The sequence below is a fragment of the Pelmatolapia mariae genome, linkage group LG23 (assembly GCF_036321145.2).
Source record: "Pelmatolapia mariae isolate MD_Pm_ZW linkage group LG23, Pm_UMD_F_2, whole genome shotgun sequence".
NCBI classification, from domain to species: Eukaryota; Metazoa; Chordata; class Actinopteri; order Cichliformes; family Cichlidae; genus Pelmatolapia; species Pelmatolapia mariae.
Genome location: NC_086246.1, coordinates 11,946,237 through 11,966,618, shown reverse-complemented (window position 1 = coordinate 11,966,618; position 20,382 = coordinate 11,946,237). Strand labels below are relative to the sequence as shown.

General features: G+C 41.3%; 1 protein-coding gene across 1 annotated transcript; it reads left to right on the top strand.

The window, feature by feature from the left end:
- The first annotated feature begins 5,302 nt into the window (after positions 1 to 5,302).
- Positions 5,303 to 19,261, top strand: rnd3a (Rho family GTPase 3a). Its single transcript, XM_063466745.1, has 5 exons — positions 5,303 to 5,591; positions 5,908 to 5,995; positions 14,495 to 14,604; positions 15,739 to 15,873; positions 16,048 to 19,261. Exons 1-5 carry the CDS (start codon positions 5,442 to 5,444, stop codon positions 16,294 to 16,296), a joined length of 732 nt encoding a protein of 243 aa, XP_063322815.1. The 5' UTR covers positions 5,303 to 5,441; the 3' UTR covers positions 16,297 to 19,261.
- The last annotated feature ends 1,121 nt before the right edge of the window (positions 19,262 to 20,382 follow it).

Here is a 20,382-nt window from a genome sequence, read left to right as displayed (position 1 = left end):
GTTATATTATGATAAATAATGACACCACTAAGGTGGAATTACAGTAACTCCAGTGATTACAAGGGATGATTATTGCTTTAAGCATTTGCTTTTTTCACAGGATTTGCAAAAAAGAAAAGAAATCTGTGTTCACACAAACACATAGACACACGTCACATGTTGGGTCACTCACAAGCTCGGCTAGTGTGAAATAACATCTGTCCTGGTCCTAAAAATGGAGCCCTTTTAGGCTTTGGCCCCCTGCTGCTGTGAGCCTGAGATCAAGGCTGAGAATCTATCGTCTCGTGTTCAACAAATTGTATTTTATCTTTTCAGAGACCCTTTGAAGCAGGTGATTTAAAGGTTATGTCAAATTTGTGTTCGTTTTGTCTAAGAATGTATGTGATTAAACCTCTGACTGCTAGCAGTAAGAATGTCCTCTTTATGGATACCGTGACCCACGATGCATGCACGTTTTTTTTTTCCAATAAAGGAGAAATAAAGTCTATCGCTATTTCTCCCTGAGCTGTTCTGAATCTGCCCTTAATTCCCCAGTCACGATGACTAACCATCGAGGAAACCCCTCTCAAGCTGAAACAACCAAGCGTACGCTGCCGTTGCCCTAGCAGTAAATGTCAGCGGCCCCGCTGATTGAATGCACGTCGACAGAGATAACTATGGGGCAGTCGGGGCAGAGGGGGAAGAGACCCAGTGACCTAGACTACTCACACACCTCTAGCACTGCTGGCCTGCCAGCCAAAACCAAGTCACTTCAGACCTGGATCCAATTCTATTCTGTTACTCACTGTTGATCTGTTAATTTGCAACCTGTTTTTATCAAGCGGTTTCCTGCGATTGCTCAACATTTCTGGAAGTCATTGCAGCCTTTTGGGAAATTCCTCTTATTCAGGGCTCTGAGAAGTTTTTCCCAGCAGTGATATCCAGCACCGGTGTGTGACCCAGACCTGAACTGTGCTGGATATCACCAATAGTGATGGCTTCTTGGTGGAAATGGGTTTAATCAGTGGAAAATACAGTTTTGGTGCTCTGAGGTATTTTCTCTATGAAGGTAGACATGTTCTGACCTAGTTATGCAGTGAATGAAGGTCAGGTATCTAAAACATGAAGCACTCATGTGTATTAATTATAATAATTCTCATCATTATTTGCAATAAAAAAAACTATTTAGCCAGTATTCAGACTTAATACATCACATCTACAGCTGCTGCATACAGCACATTCACAGAAATCCGTTTTCTGTAAAATGTTTTATCCTAATGTGACAGCCAGTGCGGATACTTAAGTAGCACAGATATTCCCAAAGGAAAAACAGAAGGCAGCGTCTGAGCTTATTAATAGAGGATGCCTCGACATCATCACTGAGACACATCATGCTCATCATGCTAAGCTACCAGTGTTGTTTAATTATGGATTTGCTTTCTTCTGTTATGATTAAAAATGTAAATGAAAGTTTAAACATGGAAAGGTTGTGGAAAATTAGCTGTGAGCAGCCCCTGTGGAAATACACGAGATCCGCTTGATGCTGACAGCACCGTGTGACCAGAAACAGGTGGTACCCTCATTTCTATTCTGAGAAGCATGTACAGTATTTAGGCAACTGTACTTGTCTACCAGCCCAGTTTGCTGCACTGTGTGCATGCTTCGGGTCTGTATCGTCATTTACGTCCAGCCAGCCAGTGTCATGTTTAGTGTTGTTCACAGAGAATGACTCGAAACAAAACATGTTGAGTTTCTCGACCGCAGTATGACTCTTTGCATTACCTGGAAGCGCTCGGGCACTTTTATCCTCCATCTCTGCGGTGTGTTGTGGCACTACTGTACGGGAAATGTAGGACATTACAAAGAGATTTTAAAATGATCACAGCAGCCCCTGAAGGCATCCACTGTTACAGGCTGATGCTATCTCGTATATCAGTTTACCTTTAAGATGTTTCTGCATGATGTCACCCTGCACGGTCTCACTTTAGCCCAAATGTGTGGCTGCACCCAAGTGAGACTGGCAAAGCTTCAGGCTGCAGCAGAGAGCAGCGCACACAAGCACAGACGAGACAGCCTCGCTGAAGCTGGAGAAGGGCACCGGGGCGCAGTGTGTAAACAACTCAGTTAATGTGGTTTTGCTCGCCATCTCCTCTGACGCGTCTCCACTGCAATCTCTAAAAGGCTGGGTTTATTTACTGATGTAGAGCTGATAAAGCTCAGATGAGGGAAAAGTGACGAGGTAGGGAGTCACCACAGAAACAACGGTGTTTTTTGCAACCTAGGCAGGTAAAGCCTCCATAATCTTCAAATTCTGACAGAATTTGAATGAGGTCAAATGCATATGGTACACAGATAGCAGCCAAGTAGCCCCCACCCTGCCAATCCCCCCACCCAGTCCATTCTCTCCTGGCAGTGTTGTGTCCTGGAGGCAGAGCTCCCACATAACAGACGGGACTCCCACTGCACAGCCTGCAGGGTGGAGCTGTCCCACTGTAAAAACGCTGCCAGCAACTCGCAGTCCAATCACTCTGTGGCAGAGGGGAGAGCTGCTGTAGAACGCCGCTGTTCCCCTCATTTTTGTGAAAATTAGCAGTGACGCTGTGCTAGGGAACAAGTAGCCTGAAGGCACAGAGAGGAGGCCTTTAAACCAGAAGGGTTCCTGTTCTGAAAAAGACACAAGAAAATGTGGTTCTGACACATTATTGATCCCATCGGGAAATTGAGTTTCCACTTCTTCTAATACTTGTCTGGAAGACAGCTGATATATTTTGTGTGGCTGTGTATTTTACTGTAAATATATGTATTACTCACAGATAATGAGGGGAATCCTCCCTGGAAACGACTAATGCTGTGCATTGGAAATAAGCCGCATGTGCTACTGGGTTCACTGGGTTTATTGTTTTGGACATGTGGCAGGGAAATGAAAATCCTTCTGTGAAAGGGCTGAGTGAAATGTGTATGAAACAAAGGACCGTAATAAGGTATGCTGCTGTGAGTAACAAAAGGCTCGATGAGCCCTTTAGAGTGCTCCGACCATTTGAAACTGAATCACACATTGTTTAAAATGTGAGGGGCGGTGAATTCATTATTTACTAAATCATTCCTAACACTTCATGATAAACAGCACGGAGCTTTAATGCTTAAAATTCAGCAGCAGTTTTACAGATGAATCAAAAAAGTTATTTATTATTTTGGTGCTCATTGAGCGTAATTAGAAATTGTTTTCCAGCTCAGTTTATTGATTAATTTTAGCTAGATCTTTCTAAAGATGAAACTCGAGAACTGGCATAGCATGAATACTTTTCCATTAAACTTATTACATTAGCTTGTTGGGAAACCTAAACACTAAACATCTTTTATCACCTTTTAATACTTCAGAATAAATGTATTTGAGAAATCAGCTATACATACTATTTACATATCACAGTCTTTCGTCTAAGATTGTATTATTTAATTCATTATTTAATCAATTATCCCGTGCACATCTCTGTAATGAAGTGTTTTTTTCTCCTTTTATGTGTTATTCTTTCATTTTTATATAGAGTAAAATATATCATTCTAAAATAAAGGAATTAAATACGATAAAAGTTTGCAAATAAAAAAATACAGTGTGCCTTTATAATTTTTATTTCAGAGCATGTCATTTTAATTACACTGAAATAAAGTATTCATATTAATATATACATGTTTATAGATGTAACACATAAGAGGTGTCAAACATATGGCCCGGGGGCCCAGAATCAGCTTGCCAAAGACTCCAATCTGACCCACTGGACGGCTTTGGAAAATGTGAAGAAAGGTATAAATTTTTGACTTTTTTTGATTTTTTGACTTTTAACTGTATCTTGTAAAAACTTTTCTACTGATAAAAACCTCTGGGATCATTCATAAAGACAGAAATTACTTAATATCAGACTTTTTCTATTTACTACAGAAACTTTTACTTTATCGTGCAGAAAAACTGAGACATGCTGTTGAATTAGCACTTATTTTTTCTTTTATGAAGATAACTGAGGGATTCAGCGCGTGGTTAAACTTCTTTACACTGAAAGACGAGTGTCACTGGTACGTCCCACTTAAGGCCAAAGTGGCCCACGATGTAAAATGAGCTTCACATCCCTGCTCTGTACCTTTAAACCTTTTTTTTATGTGGTTTCCTCCACACTGATCTTGTAGCAAACACTATAGCAACAGGGTGTTTTAAGAAAGCTAAACTAAAACAGCAATGCTGGGCTCAAATTGCACATTATATTTTGTCTGTTAGAATAGTCACTGTGTCATATTAGACAATTATAGAATCATAAATGTTTATTACCCTTTGCCTTTTAGTCAGTCATGCTAAAGAAAGTAAACAGACAGCGTGTGAATCATAGACTGACTGTGACGTGTTCCTTAACTCCAGGGGCGGGGCCTATGTTCATGACAGTAACTCCATTACCATTTGTGCTAGGGACAAAAAGCCTGTATGAGACTTGGATGATAAAGGGTTAATTCCACCTAATTACAGCAGCAGCAAGGTTGTTTTGATTTTGCTTGCCCATGTTTAGTTACAAGGATAACTGAGTGGTAACTCTAAGCACACCTATCTTCATGACTGCCCTACAAGGACTGATCGTTTCTTGATTTGGGCTACATTTACTTGCTTTACTACATAGTCACAACCCAGCAGAAGGACTTAACGGCTGAACTGTGGCTATAAAAATAATAAATATCTATATTTTATAGATGCATTGATGTGCTGGGTAAATATCAGCACAGGCCTTGTTGACTTATATTTGGTATATTGGCAAATAAATAGCAAATAAAATGTTTGCATGTATCTGCTGTATTCCATCAATTTTAAAACTTTAATACAGTTTTATGCTGTTATGTTGCAGATTTCCTATTTCATAGTTTCAAGACAGGCCAGTCTCTATTTTTATCACTATTTTATAAAATCATGTTATAGCATATAAAGGAAAGGCAACATAAATAGTTTGAATTGCCTTATACTGGCGCTGCTCTTCTTGTAAGTCTAAGTTTTGCGCAAAATTCTGTTTTTTTTTTCAGTGCTTCACAACTACTTCACTCTAAAAAAACTGGCAAAGGGAAACTATAATCTGATTTACTTTACTGATTTAAAAAAATCTTAGTTTGTGTTTTATTGTTTTGATGTTGAAGCTGAGGTCTGTGTGTAGTCCAAACGGGGGCGCCATCACGGTGCCTGGCCCGGCGTGCGTCTGTGTGGAGGCTCGCTGGACGAAGGGAGGGACGTGCCTCATCCCGACGGAAGGAGAGCCGCTGCCATTGGCTCCTGCGACGTTATAAATGTAGGCAAATGGAATTTACCGGCTCAGAGCAGGCGGAGACACCGGGGGAGGAGAGCAGGCGCGCAGGCTTGGAGGCACCGAGACCAGCTGCTTCTCGACGGTTCACACACACCCACCCAGGATTGGACTCATTTTTAAAACCGACTCAAATCAATGAAGGAGAGACGCCCGTGTCAGAAGTTATCTCTGAAATCCAGCATGGATCCCAGTCAGAGTGTGAAGTGTAAGATAGTGGTGGTGGGGGACAGCCAGTGCGGGAAGACTGCGCTGCTTCACGTGTTCGCCAAAGACTGCTTCCCTGAGGTGAGACCCTGCAGCCTGCTGGACATGATGCATGTTAATAACACACACAGATACCACGGCCAGCGCATCTCATTGTTCTTCTGAACCTGGCTGTGTCACGTGGATTGTTCCAGTAGTGATGAAGGACATTCATGTTGTAGTGCTTGATACGTGTTGTGATGAGTTTTGGCTGAAATCCAAACGTAGTAGTACCAACACCTTTGTAGTATACGATCGTGTTAATAGGGTAATAAATCTAACGTTGCTCAGTTTCTTCAAAGTTTAAAACCTGGCAGGCCTCCTCCCTGACCTCCCCTCTTCCAAATGTTTCCTGCAGAGCTACGTCCCCACTGTCTTTGAAAACTACACAGCCAGCTTTGAAATCGACACGCAGAGGATCGAGCTCAGTTTGTGGGACACCTCAGGTAATCCTCACTTCCAACAACCTCTCTGTCTGACTCATGCTCCAAGTGTCACCTTGTGTCAGTTGTGGCGGTGGTGTGGACATGTTCTAACATGCATCTCTGTGATCAGTCACTCTCCAGTTGCTGATTTGAATGATATGGAGCTAGTTTATTATTAACTTTGTGGGGTAGAATTCACCCATGTTTGACTGCATCATAAATAAATAACAGGTTTTAGCCCAGAATGTCCAAATCAGGAGACAGGAGAGTCCCAGGGCAGCTTTGTTTTTTCTCAAATAATGAAATTAATCTGTGACCCATTTTAATCAATGTAGCGCAGTTAATCCTTTCCCATAGTCTGGAGTCGCTGTTCCTCGAAACCGCACGTTTCCCCTCAGATTAGATCGGGGCTTACCTTTTACCTACATGGAAACGTTCAGCCTCATAGCTCAGTTCGAGCGCAGAAACGCCTCAGTGGAATGGATCTGATTTATGAATTCCTCCCAGCTGAGCAAAGCTTAAGTGGAAACAGGAAAGGAAACATAATGATAGGCCGAATGGAGCTCATATTCATACATCTGGTGAACACACTTTGAAATTCATCCTGCTTCCTGTGCTTTTTGGGAAGGTTGAGCAACATTGGCTCAGCAGCTTTTTTTCTTTTTAATCTCCTGCGGGTTAGACTTTGTGTTTGGGGTCTGAAAACCAGCATCGTGTGTGTGTGCGTGTGAGTAAACAAACCCATTTTCCCATCGATCATTGCCTGAGCACTGAATAGCACAGCAGCGAGGTGTATGTTTCATGTGTGTGAGCATGTGGTGTTTGTGTGTGGGAATGAGAGGAAAATCCCTGGCCTGGAATTCCTGAGTGACGTTTGGGTAACTTGAAGATCGAGGTCAGTTTGAGATCTTTCTTTCTTTCTGAAACGTCAGACTGGAAAATCCAACAGCAGCTTCTTAAAAGCCAGATTTCTGAGCTGTTTTATACTTCCAAGCAAAAATAAAAGTAAAAGCATCTGCAGAGTGGCGCTCCTTTGCCGCCTCAGTAACTCTACAAGAAAGTGAAACAAGGACATCAAATTGAAAATTCCTTCATCCCTCCAGTTTTGTGTGTAAATGTGGAAAGGCGAAGAAATGAAAACTGGCCCGAGTGAGAATTTTCTTTTATTGAATTGTGTTGGCTGCCTGCCTGGAGCCATTTTTCTTTTTCTCTCTGTTTCATAAAAGGAAGGTTGGGGGTGGTTTCCTATTAGATCATTGGATTTTAGAAGGTGCCAGATACCCCTATACCAACCCACCCCTACCTTCACTCCAAACCCACACCCAGCACACAAACACACACACACAGTGACCAATTGATGCAGCTTTCAGCTTGACTGGTCCTTTTTTTTTTTTTTTTTTTTTGAAACCCCCATCTGCCACAGCCAATCCAATTGATCCCTTATCTCCTGAGGTGTGTGTGTGTGTGTGTGAGACCCAGGCCTGCACTCTGACAAAGACCAACACGAAGGGAGGAAGACAAACATTGTGGACTGCCACCCGCTCTTCCCCTCCCTCTCAAACACACACCTCCACACACACACCGAGGTGGTCTTTGTTCTGCAGTGATGAGTGGCCTAATGAGCAGCCTGCTGTTTATATGTGTTTGTGTTTAAAGGGGATGGTGAAGGGAGTAATTCGGCCCATTAAGGTAAATTCCTGCCAGTTATACAGCCTTCCATTTGCCCCCCTCTCCCCCACCTACTTGTCTGCTCTAGCATTGCCACCCCAGTCTCAGGGTGAGGTCCGCCGGGGCCAAGGCGCGAGCCTTTGATGCTTCTTTCACCAACAGGGGAAGTGGTTTACGTTGTCTGCCTGTCTGCCTCCGTGTCTGAATGAGCAGGAAAAGTGCTTGTTTGAGAGTCAAACAGGAGGATAGGAAAACCATGTGGGTAAACAGAGCAACCCCCGTGGCTCAGCACCTGCGTGCCTTAGGTCTTTTCTCGTTTTACAGAGTGGAAATGAGCATGGATTATTTTATTCAAATCAGAAAATCCACCAAAAAACCCCCACAAAACATAAAAATACCCCAATTCAAGCATCAAATTCTTAGATTTGTAAAGCAACCACCAGGTAGGAGTTACCCTTTTTACAAATGATGGCTCCGACTTTTGTCCCTTATTCAATGGGTTTCATTTTTAACCCCTTGGTGTTGGAACAACAAGCAAAAAATGAAACATTCACAGAGCTTTGGTTTAGGTGACCCATTTCTACATACATTATATTCGCTCTCTGTTTTGGTCTCCATCAGCTCCTGCTGTGACCACCAGCTGCTAGCCAATCTGCTCTGCTGTGACATTTGTTGTTTTTAAAAATGTATCCTTTCTCTGAAAACAGCTGCTCGTTGCACCTGGAAACAGTCATTAAGAAAGACCAAGACTGTAAAGCTATAAGCAGTTAGACCAAAACAACAAGCTAAAAGATGCTAAAAGGCCAAGTAGTAGAGCTAAGGGAGACCTGAGACTTTCTTTGGTCATATGACCTCTTTGTTTATATTAAAATGTCGATGAAAGCAACTTCAAAACTGCTGTCGTTTCATTTCCTGTCAATCAACTAATTGTTTCTGTGCTAATCCGAAGCTCACAGAAGATTGCTTTAAACTGATTTTGCACTTTTCACAGTTGAAATATTCATAATATACTTACGCTGGAACTGAACTGCAGGAAACGGCTTAGTATTTTCATACTTCCGAAATCGGTCTGGCACAGTTGTTCCAACTGTTAGGCAATTTCCCAAAGCTACAACAAATACGTTTTCAAGCTTAACAGGAAAAATACAAGAACTAGAGGAGTTCAGACTTTTCCAGTTCTAGAAATCTCAATGGGAAACATCAGACCCAGTGGATCTCATTTGACAATATTTATCACAGGGAATATATATGGGGAAATAGTTTTTTTGTTTACTGTGCACATTCAAAGTTGACCCACTTTGCAAAATGGGAAGAAAGACAGATAATGGAGTTGTAATGGAAGATGCATAATGGCAGAGCTTGGTCAGAGCAGCACAGATCATCCTTCCCTTCTATAGTTACTAGAGCATATCACATGTCCTGTTTCCCATGTAGTGCAGGACAGCTTAACTATGGCACTTTTGCATGCACTCAGTAAGCTCCTCTGCTACTCTCTCTCTGAGACACACACACACACACACACACACACACACACACACACACACACACACACACACACACACACACACACACTCCCCCCGATTCTTCAGTCTGTAACCATTGTTGGATTGGATCACATTTCTGGGCTCAGCGAATTGGAGCCGCATGTCTGGCATTCCTCAGACTAAAGGTTTCTACTTCCTCCTCTACAAAGACCCCCTTTGTACCCAGCAGGCCCAGATCCTCAGCCAGTGAAAGAGAAGTGGTGTGGATCACTAAAGCCTTACCTCGTTTCCAGAGGGGAGAAATCGAATCACGGTAGAATTTGCCGACCGACAATGGGATGGTAATGGTGAAGCAGTGTATGAACTGAAGGGCAGTGGGATCCTGGGAGAGATTAATGGACTTCCTGTCTGCTAATGTCATGGAAGGACTTTTTTTTTAAACACCTGACATTAAAATCCATGTCCGGTCTTCACACTGAGCACTTTGCATTCTTGGCTCCCCGTGCACATGTGTCCTGCCAGTCCATCACTGAGAAACATCTGACTGTCCTAAATGCTTCACCAGCATCCTGTTTGGCCCGACTCTTGACTCTTACCCAATTTGTATTTTGTTATTGTGGCCAAAGTAACCTCTCGAAAGCTTGTTTAAGTAAAGTTTATCATATCTCAATGTCTTTTCAGGAAGTTTCTTTCAGCTGGATTACACAATTTGAGAAGTGAAATAGATTTCCTGTTTTCAGCCCTTCTGGTGGACTTTTTATTTCTTCAGTTACTGATTTCGAGACTGTATCATGGCTCATGGAGTGCCATAAGATAGTATTGTATCTTAAACAAATTTAACTACACTGCAATCGATCCTAGTATAACGTAATGTGCCATGATGTACTGAAACGGTACAGTATAGTGTAAAGTACCAAGCAGTAATCTTGAGCCACCTCTAGCTTCTTTATATTTATTGAAACATGAAGAAATATAAATGGAAATCCAATATACGGAGGAAAACAGTCAGTTTTTATAATTTCATTGGAAATTGGCAATATTTGCTGAAGTATTTGGGAAGTTTTTTTGTCTTTCAATTAAGTAGTCTTCAGGAATAGTTCTCCAGGCTTCTTGAAGTATTATGTATGTATTATGACACATGACACACATTTATAATGATAAATCTTAATGGTTGGTCACCTATTATATGTTGCATAACTTTCAATAATATACTTTTTAAGGTATTAGAGCATGTTGTAGTGTATCATAGTGAACTTTAACATAACACACATGCACAACAGGGGCGACAGTGGCTCAGGTTGCCCCCTATACATCGTGTGAGTGTGATAAAAGTGCTAGGCTATAGATGGACACACTGTAAAGGTGGGTGGGATTCGTAGTAGAAAGTGCTTTGAGTGCTCAAACTGAGTATAAATGTGCTCTATAAGTACCAGTACATCCAGTTACTACTTACATGTGTTAACACAACATACCAGTGTGTTACAATGGTATTGCTATATTAGACTTGGCTATTTAACACAGTACACACTGAATTATTAAATTGCATCCAAAGATATCTTTTGTTAACCTGCTATATTTGAGCATATTTTGTGATACCAAAGGTTACTTTATTAATCCTTCATGTCCAGATTTTAGATTTATAGCAACAAATATCATGGTAACCACAGCAACTACAGCAGATAGTCATAGGTGTAAATTGCAGGCGAGCGGTATAAACTTGCTAGCGCTGTATTTCTAGACGTGCCTGTCAACGTCTGTTGTTTCCACAGGTGTCCCCCAAAGGCCTAATGCCTCTTTTTATGTATTTATGCACACACAAGCTCACCGCCCAGCAGCTCCGTTCTGCTCAGCTATGTTAGCTATGCAGTAAACCAGCAGGCCTGCAGATCTGTTGCCATACATCCAGACTGTAGACTGTCAGCCACAGCTGGCTTACCTCAGGTCTGCATGTGCTTGTGTGAGATAAAGCAAAAGCTGTTATTGTGTGAAGTTGTATGTCTTTAACATTATGGAATATTTTGAGATTGCATGAATAGACCAGAATGTGTTTTCCACATCATTTCATGTAGATTCATTGCATTAAGTGGTGCTTTTTATCCAAGCTATTGTGGAAAGTGGGCTGAAAAAGCACAAGAGCTTTATTTATTTCTTGATCACAACCACAGTGGGCATTTAGTGGCATTCTACAATTTCCTCTTATGTCATTGTGCCCAACAGCAAGACACAAGACAGGCTATGGTTAATAGGAGGCGAGAGAGGATGGAGGACATATCGAAAGGACAGAATAAGGGAGGACAGGGTGTGTGTCTTTCTTCCAGATTTAGAGATCCTGTGGGAGAACAATGACAGGAGCTAATTAGATGACAGTTACCAGGTCTTTGTGTGTGTGTTAGCTGTGGGATTTCCTCTTATCTTTCCACTTGGCAGGAAGATGACCTCAAAGCGGAGGCTGGTCTCAGATGCAGAGCTAATGCAGTAACGACTCTAAACAGCTAACAAAGAAGGAAACTAAAAGTTATTAGCAAAACGCTTCCACAGAGGGTCGAATTTTAAATGCACCATGTTGAAATTGCAGTGGACTTACGTTGGATTTATTGCTATAAATGCACTAACATGCAGGTAAATTCACAGAAATATGTGCAGACATAATAACACAGCAACTTCACACTGCAGCTCAGATACGCATTTCCTCTCATTAGGTTAATAAAAACAGTCTATTCATTGTGAAATGTCAACCGATTCTACAGCATGCCCTTTTAGTCGCAAGGTTTTATTTTTCCACTGATTTCTTCCAGGCTACGAGCACTGGAATAAAAAAAAATCGAACAGCCCATTGTGGTCATGATCGATTGCGAGACGGTCATGAAAGAAATAAATTCTTGTGGTCTTGTGGGGGATACCACCTTCATCCTCGCCTTGTATTTGCTGTGCTCCCTTGATAACAGTTCAGCATCTGGCCTTTTGTTTAGGCGGTATCACCTATCAGGCAACTTTCCAAAACACTCCGAGAGCCAGTGGGAAATAAGTTCCCATCCAAACTACACTGTTTAGATCAAGACATCAAAATAATTTATTCAGTTCATTCCAACACTAGATTTTAGGAGCAGGTACAGATTAATAGGGAGCAAAAAAATTCAGGTTATATGCATCAATGCAGACACGTCTTTGATAGGCCAAGATCATAATCATAATCCTTTTTGAGCCAATATATCAGACCGTATAAGTTAGCTCGTGAAGGTTAACTTTTGTAATAGTGATACTGTGGATTTTACTGTTAAGACTGGAAATACTTCATTTGTCCCATGTTTGGGAAAGGCGACCGCCTTCTTGGGAAGTCCACCACAACTGTTAAGGAGTTGAACGGATACACACAATATACCGATGAGGGTGATAAATCTACTGCAAAAAAAACCAACTATCCTGAAAACGCACATGTGGCTACCTCGACATGATCCATTGCGTTCCTGAGGTTCTGTTTCGAAGCCTCGAAGTGGATTTTCACTGTTGTCCTCTTGGTTGCAAAGACTGGATGCGACAAGAAAGGTGGTTCTGACTGAGAAACCACATGTTTATTGGCTAACGACTTGTGATTGACAACTACCAATTGACCCAATACAAGTGACTGAACCCATGATCTCACCAGGAGTGTCCACAAAGGTCAAGGCAGGTCCCAGACTTATTAAAAACAAAACAAAAACTCTTTCACCATCTAGTCTTCCTAACAAAATACAATGATGAAACCAGTGTGAGGTTGCATTTTTTTTTTTTGTGTAACATCTGTAAACTGATGTCAAAGAGCTTGGCTAATTATGACTAGCTTATTTGACAATGTCAGTCTGTACTGTTTTGATAAATGTTAGCAACTGCTAAATGTTTTAATTCCTTTTAATTGTTAGCAAGAATTGCTAGACGTTCTTGTTAACTTGCTATTCATATAGCAAATTAGCAAGAACTGCTAGCAAGAATTGCTAACAATTGAAAGGAATTAAAACATTTAGCAGTTGCTAACGACTGACGGCTAATAATGGAAAATGCAAAATAATGCATCATATCAATGTCTCAGCAGCTTTTCTCCTCAGTCTGTAAAATGATTGCGTTAGTTTACATTTTAATGTAATTTGTAGTGTAATAAAATGTCTATATAGTAGGCAAAGAGGATTTTTTTTCTTTTTTTTTTGTAAACATTGCTAAATGAAAAGCAGCTCTGCCATTAGCAAAGCTTAATGTGCAGCTTTTCATGTCAAGTGTTGAATTACATGCAATATTAATTCTTGTGTAATTCTATATAATAACTGGGATCTCCTGCATATACATGGAGTGGAACATTATGGACATGGATATTTGAGATGTCTGTACGCACACTTTAGTCGTGCTTTGTTGTGTGGGGCCCTGGCCTGGAAGCATTGTTTAAAACGATGTCATCTCCCATCCAGACTGTTTAGATTAGGAACACCAGCACTGTGTGTGTGTGTGTGTGTGTGTGCGCGCGCGAACCAGTGCATTCCTGACTTTTCTCTGCAGCCGTGTTTATAAAAGACCTCCCAAGGGAACCCAAAGTTACCAAAAACAAAATTCCCCAGATTCTTGGCAGCTGGTTGTGTGTGTGGTCACTTCTTGCTTGCCATGTGATCTTGACTCACCTTGACATGACGACAAGCTCCCCTCCCCCCAACCTCCGATGCGCTTCAGTCAGGCGGTGAGATGGGCGTCGCCCTCGCACATGGTTTCAATTTGAGGAGGGAGTCGTTTCCTCGCTCTGAAGTTCTATTCCTTCAGAGAAATTTTCTGTTTCAGTAAACGATCTTGTTGTAGTCAGCACATTTTTTCTACTGATGCGGCACTATTTGTTTTTCTCGCCTAGTTGCTATGGATTATGGCTGAGCTGCAATCATGACGTATGAGAATAACTATCTGTAGTGCTCAAGTGATAATTTGGTCTTCCTTGTGCTTTCTTGAAACAGACTTTGATCCTGCCCCTCACTCGAATACTGTTATTTCATTTGTTTAAGAAAAAGCCTTCAATGCCAGACATATTTCAGGTCTTCCAATAAAAAATGAAATCTACCCATCTACCAAGTTTTAAATAAGAACACCTCTGCTAACCAGCTCTGTAATTCAGTTTTCTGTTCTGCAGCTTTGATGGCAAGTTTCTTCTGATGTCCCTTGAGCTGGATCCCTGTGAAGATTATCCAATAATAGCAAAACTGCAAATTAAATCAGGAACATTTCTCAGCCTGAGCTGGCCACGTGTTTCTTGGCTGTCTGTTGGAACAAAAGAGGCTGCTCACACAGTTATGCATACAGCAGTTTTGTCCTTGCGCAACAGTGTGTGAATGCAGTTCAAGTTTCTTGTTTTCCTTTGTTTTAGGATCTCCATACTATGACAACGTGAGGCCCCTGTCCTATCCCGACTCCGATGCTGTGCTCATCTGTTTCGACATCAGCCGCCCAGAAACGCTCGACAGCGTAATGAAAAAGGTTTGTTGCTCCTCTCGGGCAAATCCATGCAGGAAACACGTCTTTAATAAGCTCGATTTTTAAACATTCCTCTCAAGTACTTTGATTTTTGTCTGAACTGGTGACAGAGGCCTGGATCAAAAGTCTGCAGTCGTTTCTTTTTTCTGTGATCTCAGTCATGTGAAGTCGTATAGCTGCAATGTGACTTCAGTGTCAGGTCAAAACCCTGCTGTGGCTGGACGTGTCACTGGCTGATTCTCACATGTCCAAGTGTGTGCTGTACATCAAGCAACACAGGTGGTGTCAGTCATCTGACTGGTGGAGAAACTACAAAATGTAAAAGTCATTATCTTCCCACATTAAAACACACCTGGCATGTGCTCCTATTTTTGCAAGGCATTTCCTGTTTTTGCGCTGCTTTCTGCCGACCTGGAATGTTTTCTCAAAGCAACTCACGTTTACCAGAATTAGCGGTCGAGACAGAAACAGTTGTCTCGCTCATTAGGAACAGAGAGGACCTCAGATGCACCGAGATTTTTTGGCCCTTTCAGTCTGCCGCTTTGATGGGTAACATTAGTTATCTAACCATTTGTTGCACACTGTAATTGAACCTGTCGTGAGTAATTGGGAACACGTCATATACACCTAATCGCTAAGCTTGAACTGAAGCTTAAAGTGCTTAAAGCTGTGCTAGTCGAAGGCTGCGTTTCAGACGATGAATGTCTACATGAGACTTAACCTCGGTTTAGGCTTTTAGGTTGTTCAGACACATTATACAAACCAACTTCCTCCTCAGATGTCAATGAACTTGATCCCCTGACCAGCCAGACAGCCAGCCCTGAGGCACATTAGCCTCAGATTAAAGCCCCAAGAGAAATGCCATTGATCACAGAGCGTTTATTGTTGTCAGGGAGGAAACATGGAGATTACTTCTAGTTCCTTTCTAGGGTTCAAAGCAATGAGGGGCTTCAGGAAGTGGCAGCTTTAACCTTTGTACTTAAAGGGCAGGTGAGGGGGGATTTCATCAAATTCTTTATTAGGGCAACAAACATTTGAACACACTCACGAGAAAAACATTCTTTTAAAACACAAAATTTACTTCATTTTTATGTCAGAACTCCTGAATGATTGAGGCTATTTTGTCTTTCTTCACAGTGGAAAGGTGAGATCCAGGAGTTTTGTCCCAACACCAAGATGCTGTTAGTCGGCTGCAAGTCGGACCTGCGCACCGATCTGAGCACACTTGTGGAGCTTTCCAACCATCGACAAGCGCCAGTTTCTTACGACCAGGTTTGTAGATTAAAAGAACATTTTGAAATGGTAGATGGTTCCAATTTCCTGTCCCTAATCAGGTCATTGCTGTGTTTAATTGACCCCTGTGAAAGTGTGCAAATCCTTTCGTTATTGACGCAAGCTCTTTACAAAAAACAGAATCTCAGTAAGCCTGAACGTTTTCCTTCTTAGGGTTCCAGCATGGCCAAGCAGATCTCGGCGCCCTACATCGAGTGCTCGGCCCATCAGTCAGAAAACAGCGTCAGAGACATTTTCCATGTGGCCACGCTGGCCTGCATCAACAAAAACAACAAAAACGTCAAACGCAGCAAGACCGCCCGTGCTAGCAAGAGGATTTCACACATGCCTGGTAGACCTGACCTGGCGGCCGTGGCCTCGGACCTCCGGAAGGACAAAGCCAAAAGTTGCTCGGTCATGTGATTGCACAGACTAAATCGGATCAGACTGAGGAGAATGAGGACGGAGCACAGTGCAAGCAGGAAGTTATGGGGCAATGCTCCCTCCTGCATGCTAAAGACCCCTTATTTGTCTGGAAAGGGGTTCTATAAGCTTAATTCATGTACATGTTACTGGAATACTCTGCACCAATGAAAACTCAATGCATAGTAAGCATCCCACTCAACGCGGCCCCCACCCCTGCCCCACCAAAAGAGGAAGCTATCTATCACCTGCCTGGGGATGTGACCTGCTTCCTCTGGGAGGACAAAGCGGATGCAGTCAAGGCTTTCCATGCTAACAGGAAATGAGCAGGGGGAATGATGTCATTAGGAAATGCTCATTTATAAAAAGATGCGTAGGAACATGTGGTCTCCTGAATACAAGCGAGAGCCGGCAATGGGGTGGTAGGTAGGGGGGTGCTGCCTCGGGGGGAGGAAATAAAGAGGAGCTGCTGTTGTTTGTGCTGGATCAAAGACTTCTTCCTCGGAGGGCTTATACAACAACTCGTCACTGTGGTTTGAAACCGATTCACTCCCACCTCTACTCCTGTAATTGTTAGTCTGTGTGCAGAACAGATTAGAAGATTTATTTCTTAATTTCTTTCAATGGAAACATGAAGCTGAGTGTCCCCTGTCTCTGATATGTTGTCGGTGTAATGTGAAGTCATTGGTGTATAACTGTGTCATTGCTTTATTTTCATCCTGATGAGATTGAACCAATACTACATTCTCTTACATCAGCAGCTATGGATAGACTCATGAAAACAAATGCACACTGCAACAGTGCAGGTTAGCCTTTTATTTTCTCCAAAAACAGAAATGGTGTACTTTAACCCTTTTATTGGGCCCTAAATGGGTCCAGTGAGCTTTAGCTTAACAAAAATTAGCAACCAAAAAAAGAACACTGTATATGAAATATGGACATAGCCACTGTGACTTATCCACAACCCTAATGCTAGCCACAACCATGTTGGGTTTTTTTGAACGAAAAGTTACATTTTGGACAAGAAGATGGAGTTGTGACTTAATGCTAACAAGCTTTGTTAGCTAGCTCCATTTGAATACAATACACACATGTCAATTGACTGATAAAATACTAGAATTTTGCTCCCAGATCTGAGCTGGATGAAGATATATTCGCATCCAGATACGTAACTTGGATTAACAGAAGCAAACCACAGATAAAAGATAGATGTAGCCAGTGTGATTTCACCTACTGATTAGTAAGCTAGTCGGCTGCCATCTTGGTGATTTGAAATTAGATTTGAAGTGCAAGAGGCAGATATGACTGAGATACCAATGGAGACCATGGAGACTGTATATTCACAGGTTGTTAGTTAGTGAACTAGCTAACAGTTATAGTTAGCTATATCCTTCGTTCTATAATGAGGATCATTACAATTCTTTCTCATTATGAACCAATTCTAGCAATTGAGCATATAAAATCAGAAGGTTGTCACAGAACAAAGGAGCTGAGAGCCGTTTCACCTTAGACCTACAACCAGTGTGTTTTTGCAGCCAGAGAAGTTTTCCTTTGCTGGCTACTAAGAAGAATGCAGTTGGACGAGTTATAAAAACTGTTAAGAGGTGTCATCAAGGTTCAAACTGTTTCCTGTACCAGTCTGCAAATATTATTATTTTTTTGTTTAATAAATGCTGTAAATATAGGCATTTTAATATGGGAGTCTCTGGGGATGGACTTGCTTTTGGAGCTAGCCCCAAGTGACATTGGAAAAACTGGAGTTTTTGGTATTTGGCTTACTTTTTCATCCTCTGGAGGATCCCCTCGATCTTAACAGGCTGGAACCTTTGCGTCACGAATCACAGCACATTAAAAGAGGATTCAAACAGAAGAAGATCAACAATACCTTACTCTAAATGTCCAAATTGGAGGAAGCTGTGGTTGATTAGCTAGACTACGAAAACCTCTGCAGGAATGAACCATCCCATGACAGGAACAGTTTGTTTTGTCTCATAAATATCTGCAAACTGGATTACTGTATTGGTCACTGAATAAACGAGCGAGACAACCAAAGGATGAAGAAGTTTGCTGATATGTGGCAAACTTGCTAAAGCTTAATTTAGACTTACATGCCGAGTCTACCATGTAGCCCATGCTAGTGGCAGATGGTATTGCCACCATTTGTACCTGTGTGGGCTATGTTGACACAATGTGTGGTTACATTTTTAGTACATTTCTGCACTTCAGTTTATCACGTAGGGCTTTAGAAGAGTTACGTCATACTTATGGCGCAGATTTAATGCAGAAACATACATTCACTGTAATTAGAAGGACTTTGCCCTCTTCAGTATTAAAAGAAGAGATTATCAGATATTTGGAATACCATGAATGCCACAATACAGATTACATGTTTTTTTGTTTTAAACTAGTCCACTTAGCAGTTAGCTTGCTAGCCCTCACCGCACTACACGTTTCGCAAACCTCTGGAAATGAATTTTGCTGTTCAACTTTATGCTGTGACCAGACCTTAACTCGGAAAGGATGATTGTATTTTTTTTCTTCCATGGGTCATTTCAGTGTTTGAGTATCATGACCTCCGCAGTAATATCGCATAATGTAAGAGATTTGTGTCAATTTCAAAATTAGTCTTTTTCCAAAGTCTTGAGAAACAAGTGTTTTTGAACTAGTGTTTTTTTTTTCTTCCTCTCAAACAACAGTGCAATGACGAAGCTGTTTAAATATCAACGGTATTGATGCACTTTTAATGTGACCATCAGCTTCTCAATTAGCTTGTTCAAATGCCAGTGCTGTCACATTTGTCAGCTCAGCGCCCGAGTCCCTATTTTCTTTTCCTAATCCTTTCTTCCCGCTGTATACACACGTTTTCTTGAATGTTGATGTCACCTTCAAAATGTCTTTGTCAATGTTGTTGCTATAATATTTATTGAATTCTATATTTTTCCCTTTAGAATAAATGCCAATAAAACTGAAGAGAAGTGTGTTTGTGTTCATTAAGGGAAGAAAGATCTTTTTTTTTAGAGATCTCAGTTCATAAGTTCAGTATGTAGTTTGATTATCCTTCATGGATGGTCAGGTACTGTTGAATTATGCCATGCAGACATTATAAGATTTATTGTGCTTTGAGTTCACAAAGGAAAGCTCTGATTTGGATCCTCTTTTGCTTTAGATTTCCAGCAGGCTAGATGCCTCGCGGCTACACTGACAATTCCAATAGAAACATCTACAAACTCCAATGCATCTATGGGACAACCTCATTTATGCTTCTGTAAGAGAGCAATGTGCTTCAAGGCATGAAGTGTGCTAGAAATCCATTCAAAGAACCTAAAAAGGTGGCTTCAGCTATTGTGCTTGTTAAGATAGATTCTGTACAGTCATTTATTTACTCTCCCATCAAAAATCCAAATCTCATACATTAAAGATAACCAGCTTATTGTTCTGCAACCAGACTGTTACGATCCCCCCATACTCCAACCCTTCCCAAAATGCATGTGAAGGTATGACGAATGTGGCAGAAACTTGACCCCATTTTAAGGGATTAGTCAGCAGGGGACAAATTCTAATCAGAATCAGGTTTTCTGTAAATATTTTTAGTTTTCTGGTACACAGTGGCTTGATTGCTGTTTCTTAAACATTTATTCCTAGACACAGCAGTTTCACTGTGATGCCCATGCAATTATTCTCATTTTCACATACTCAGACACGCTGTTTTGACAGTAAACCAAAGATGTTATGCAAGCAGAGGGGAATCTGGCATAGTAAAAACACACTTTATACCAAAATCAGATGCGGACACCTATGGAGGCCCTCCTCCATAGGTGTCCCTTCATTCCAGCTCCATCTCAGTGTTTATATGTAAACAGATACCACAGCTATCTGAGGGAGCATGAAATGACTGTACCTGTTCAGAAATCTCTTCTATTGGTATATTCAATCATTTTGTACTTTAAAAAGTCAATAATTCTCAAAATTTGGAATTGAATCTATAATAATTTTAAATAATAAGCTATTAGACATTGTAATGTATGCGACTTTACAAAGTTTACATTTGTGGTTGGTAGCATTTGTTTTTGGGTTTGTTTTCCTTTT

Bases quoted from the DNA above. Each gene is read 5' to 3' on its own strand.
- rnd3a (XM_063466745.1), top strand. From the start codon at position 5,442: ATGAAGGAGAGACGCCCGTGTCAGAAGTTATCTCTGAAATCCAGCATG. The intron at 5,996-14,494 runs GTAATCCTCACT...CCTTTGTTTTAG, and splicing joins CAGTTTGTGGGACACCTCAG to GATCTCCATACTATGACAAC. The intron at 15,874-16,047 runs GTTTGTAGATTA...TTTCCTTCTTAG, and splicing joins CGCCAGTTTCTTACGACCAG to GGTTCCAGCATGGCCAAGCA.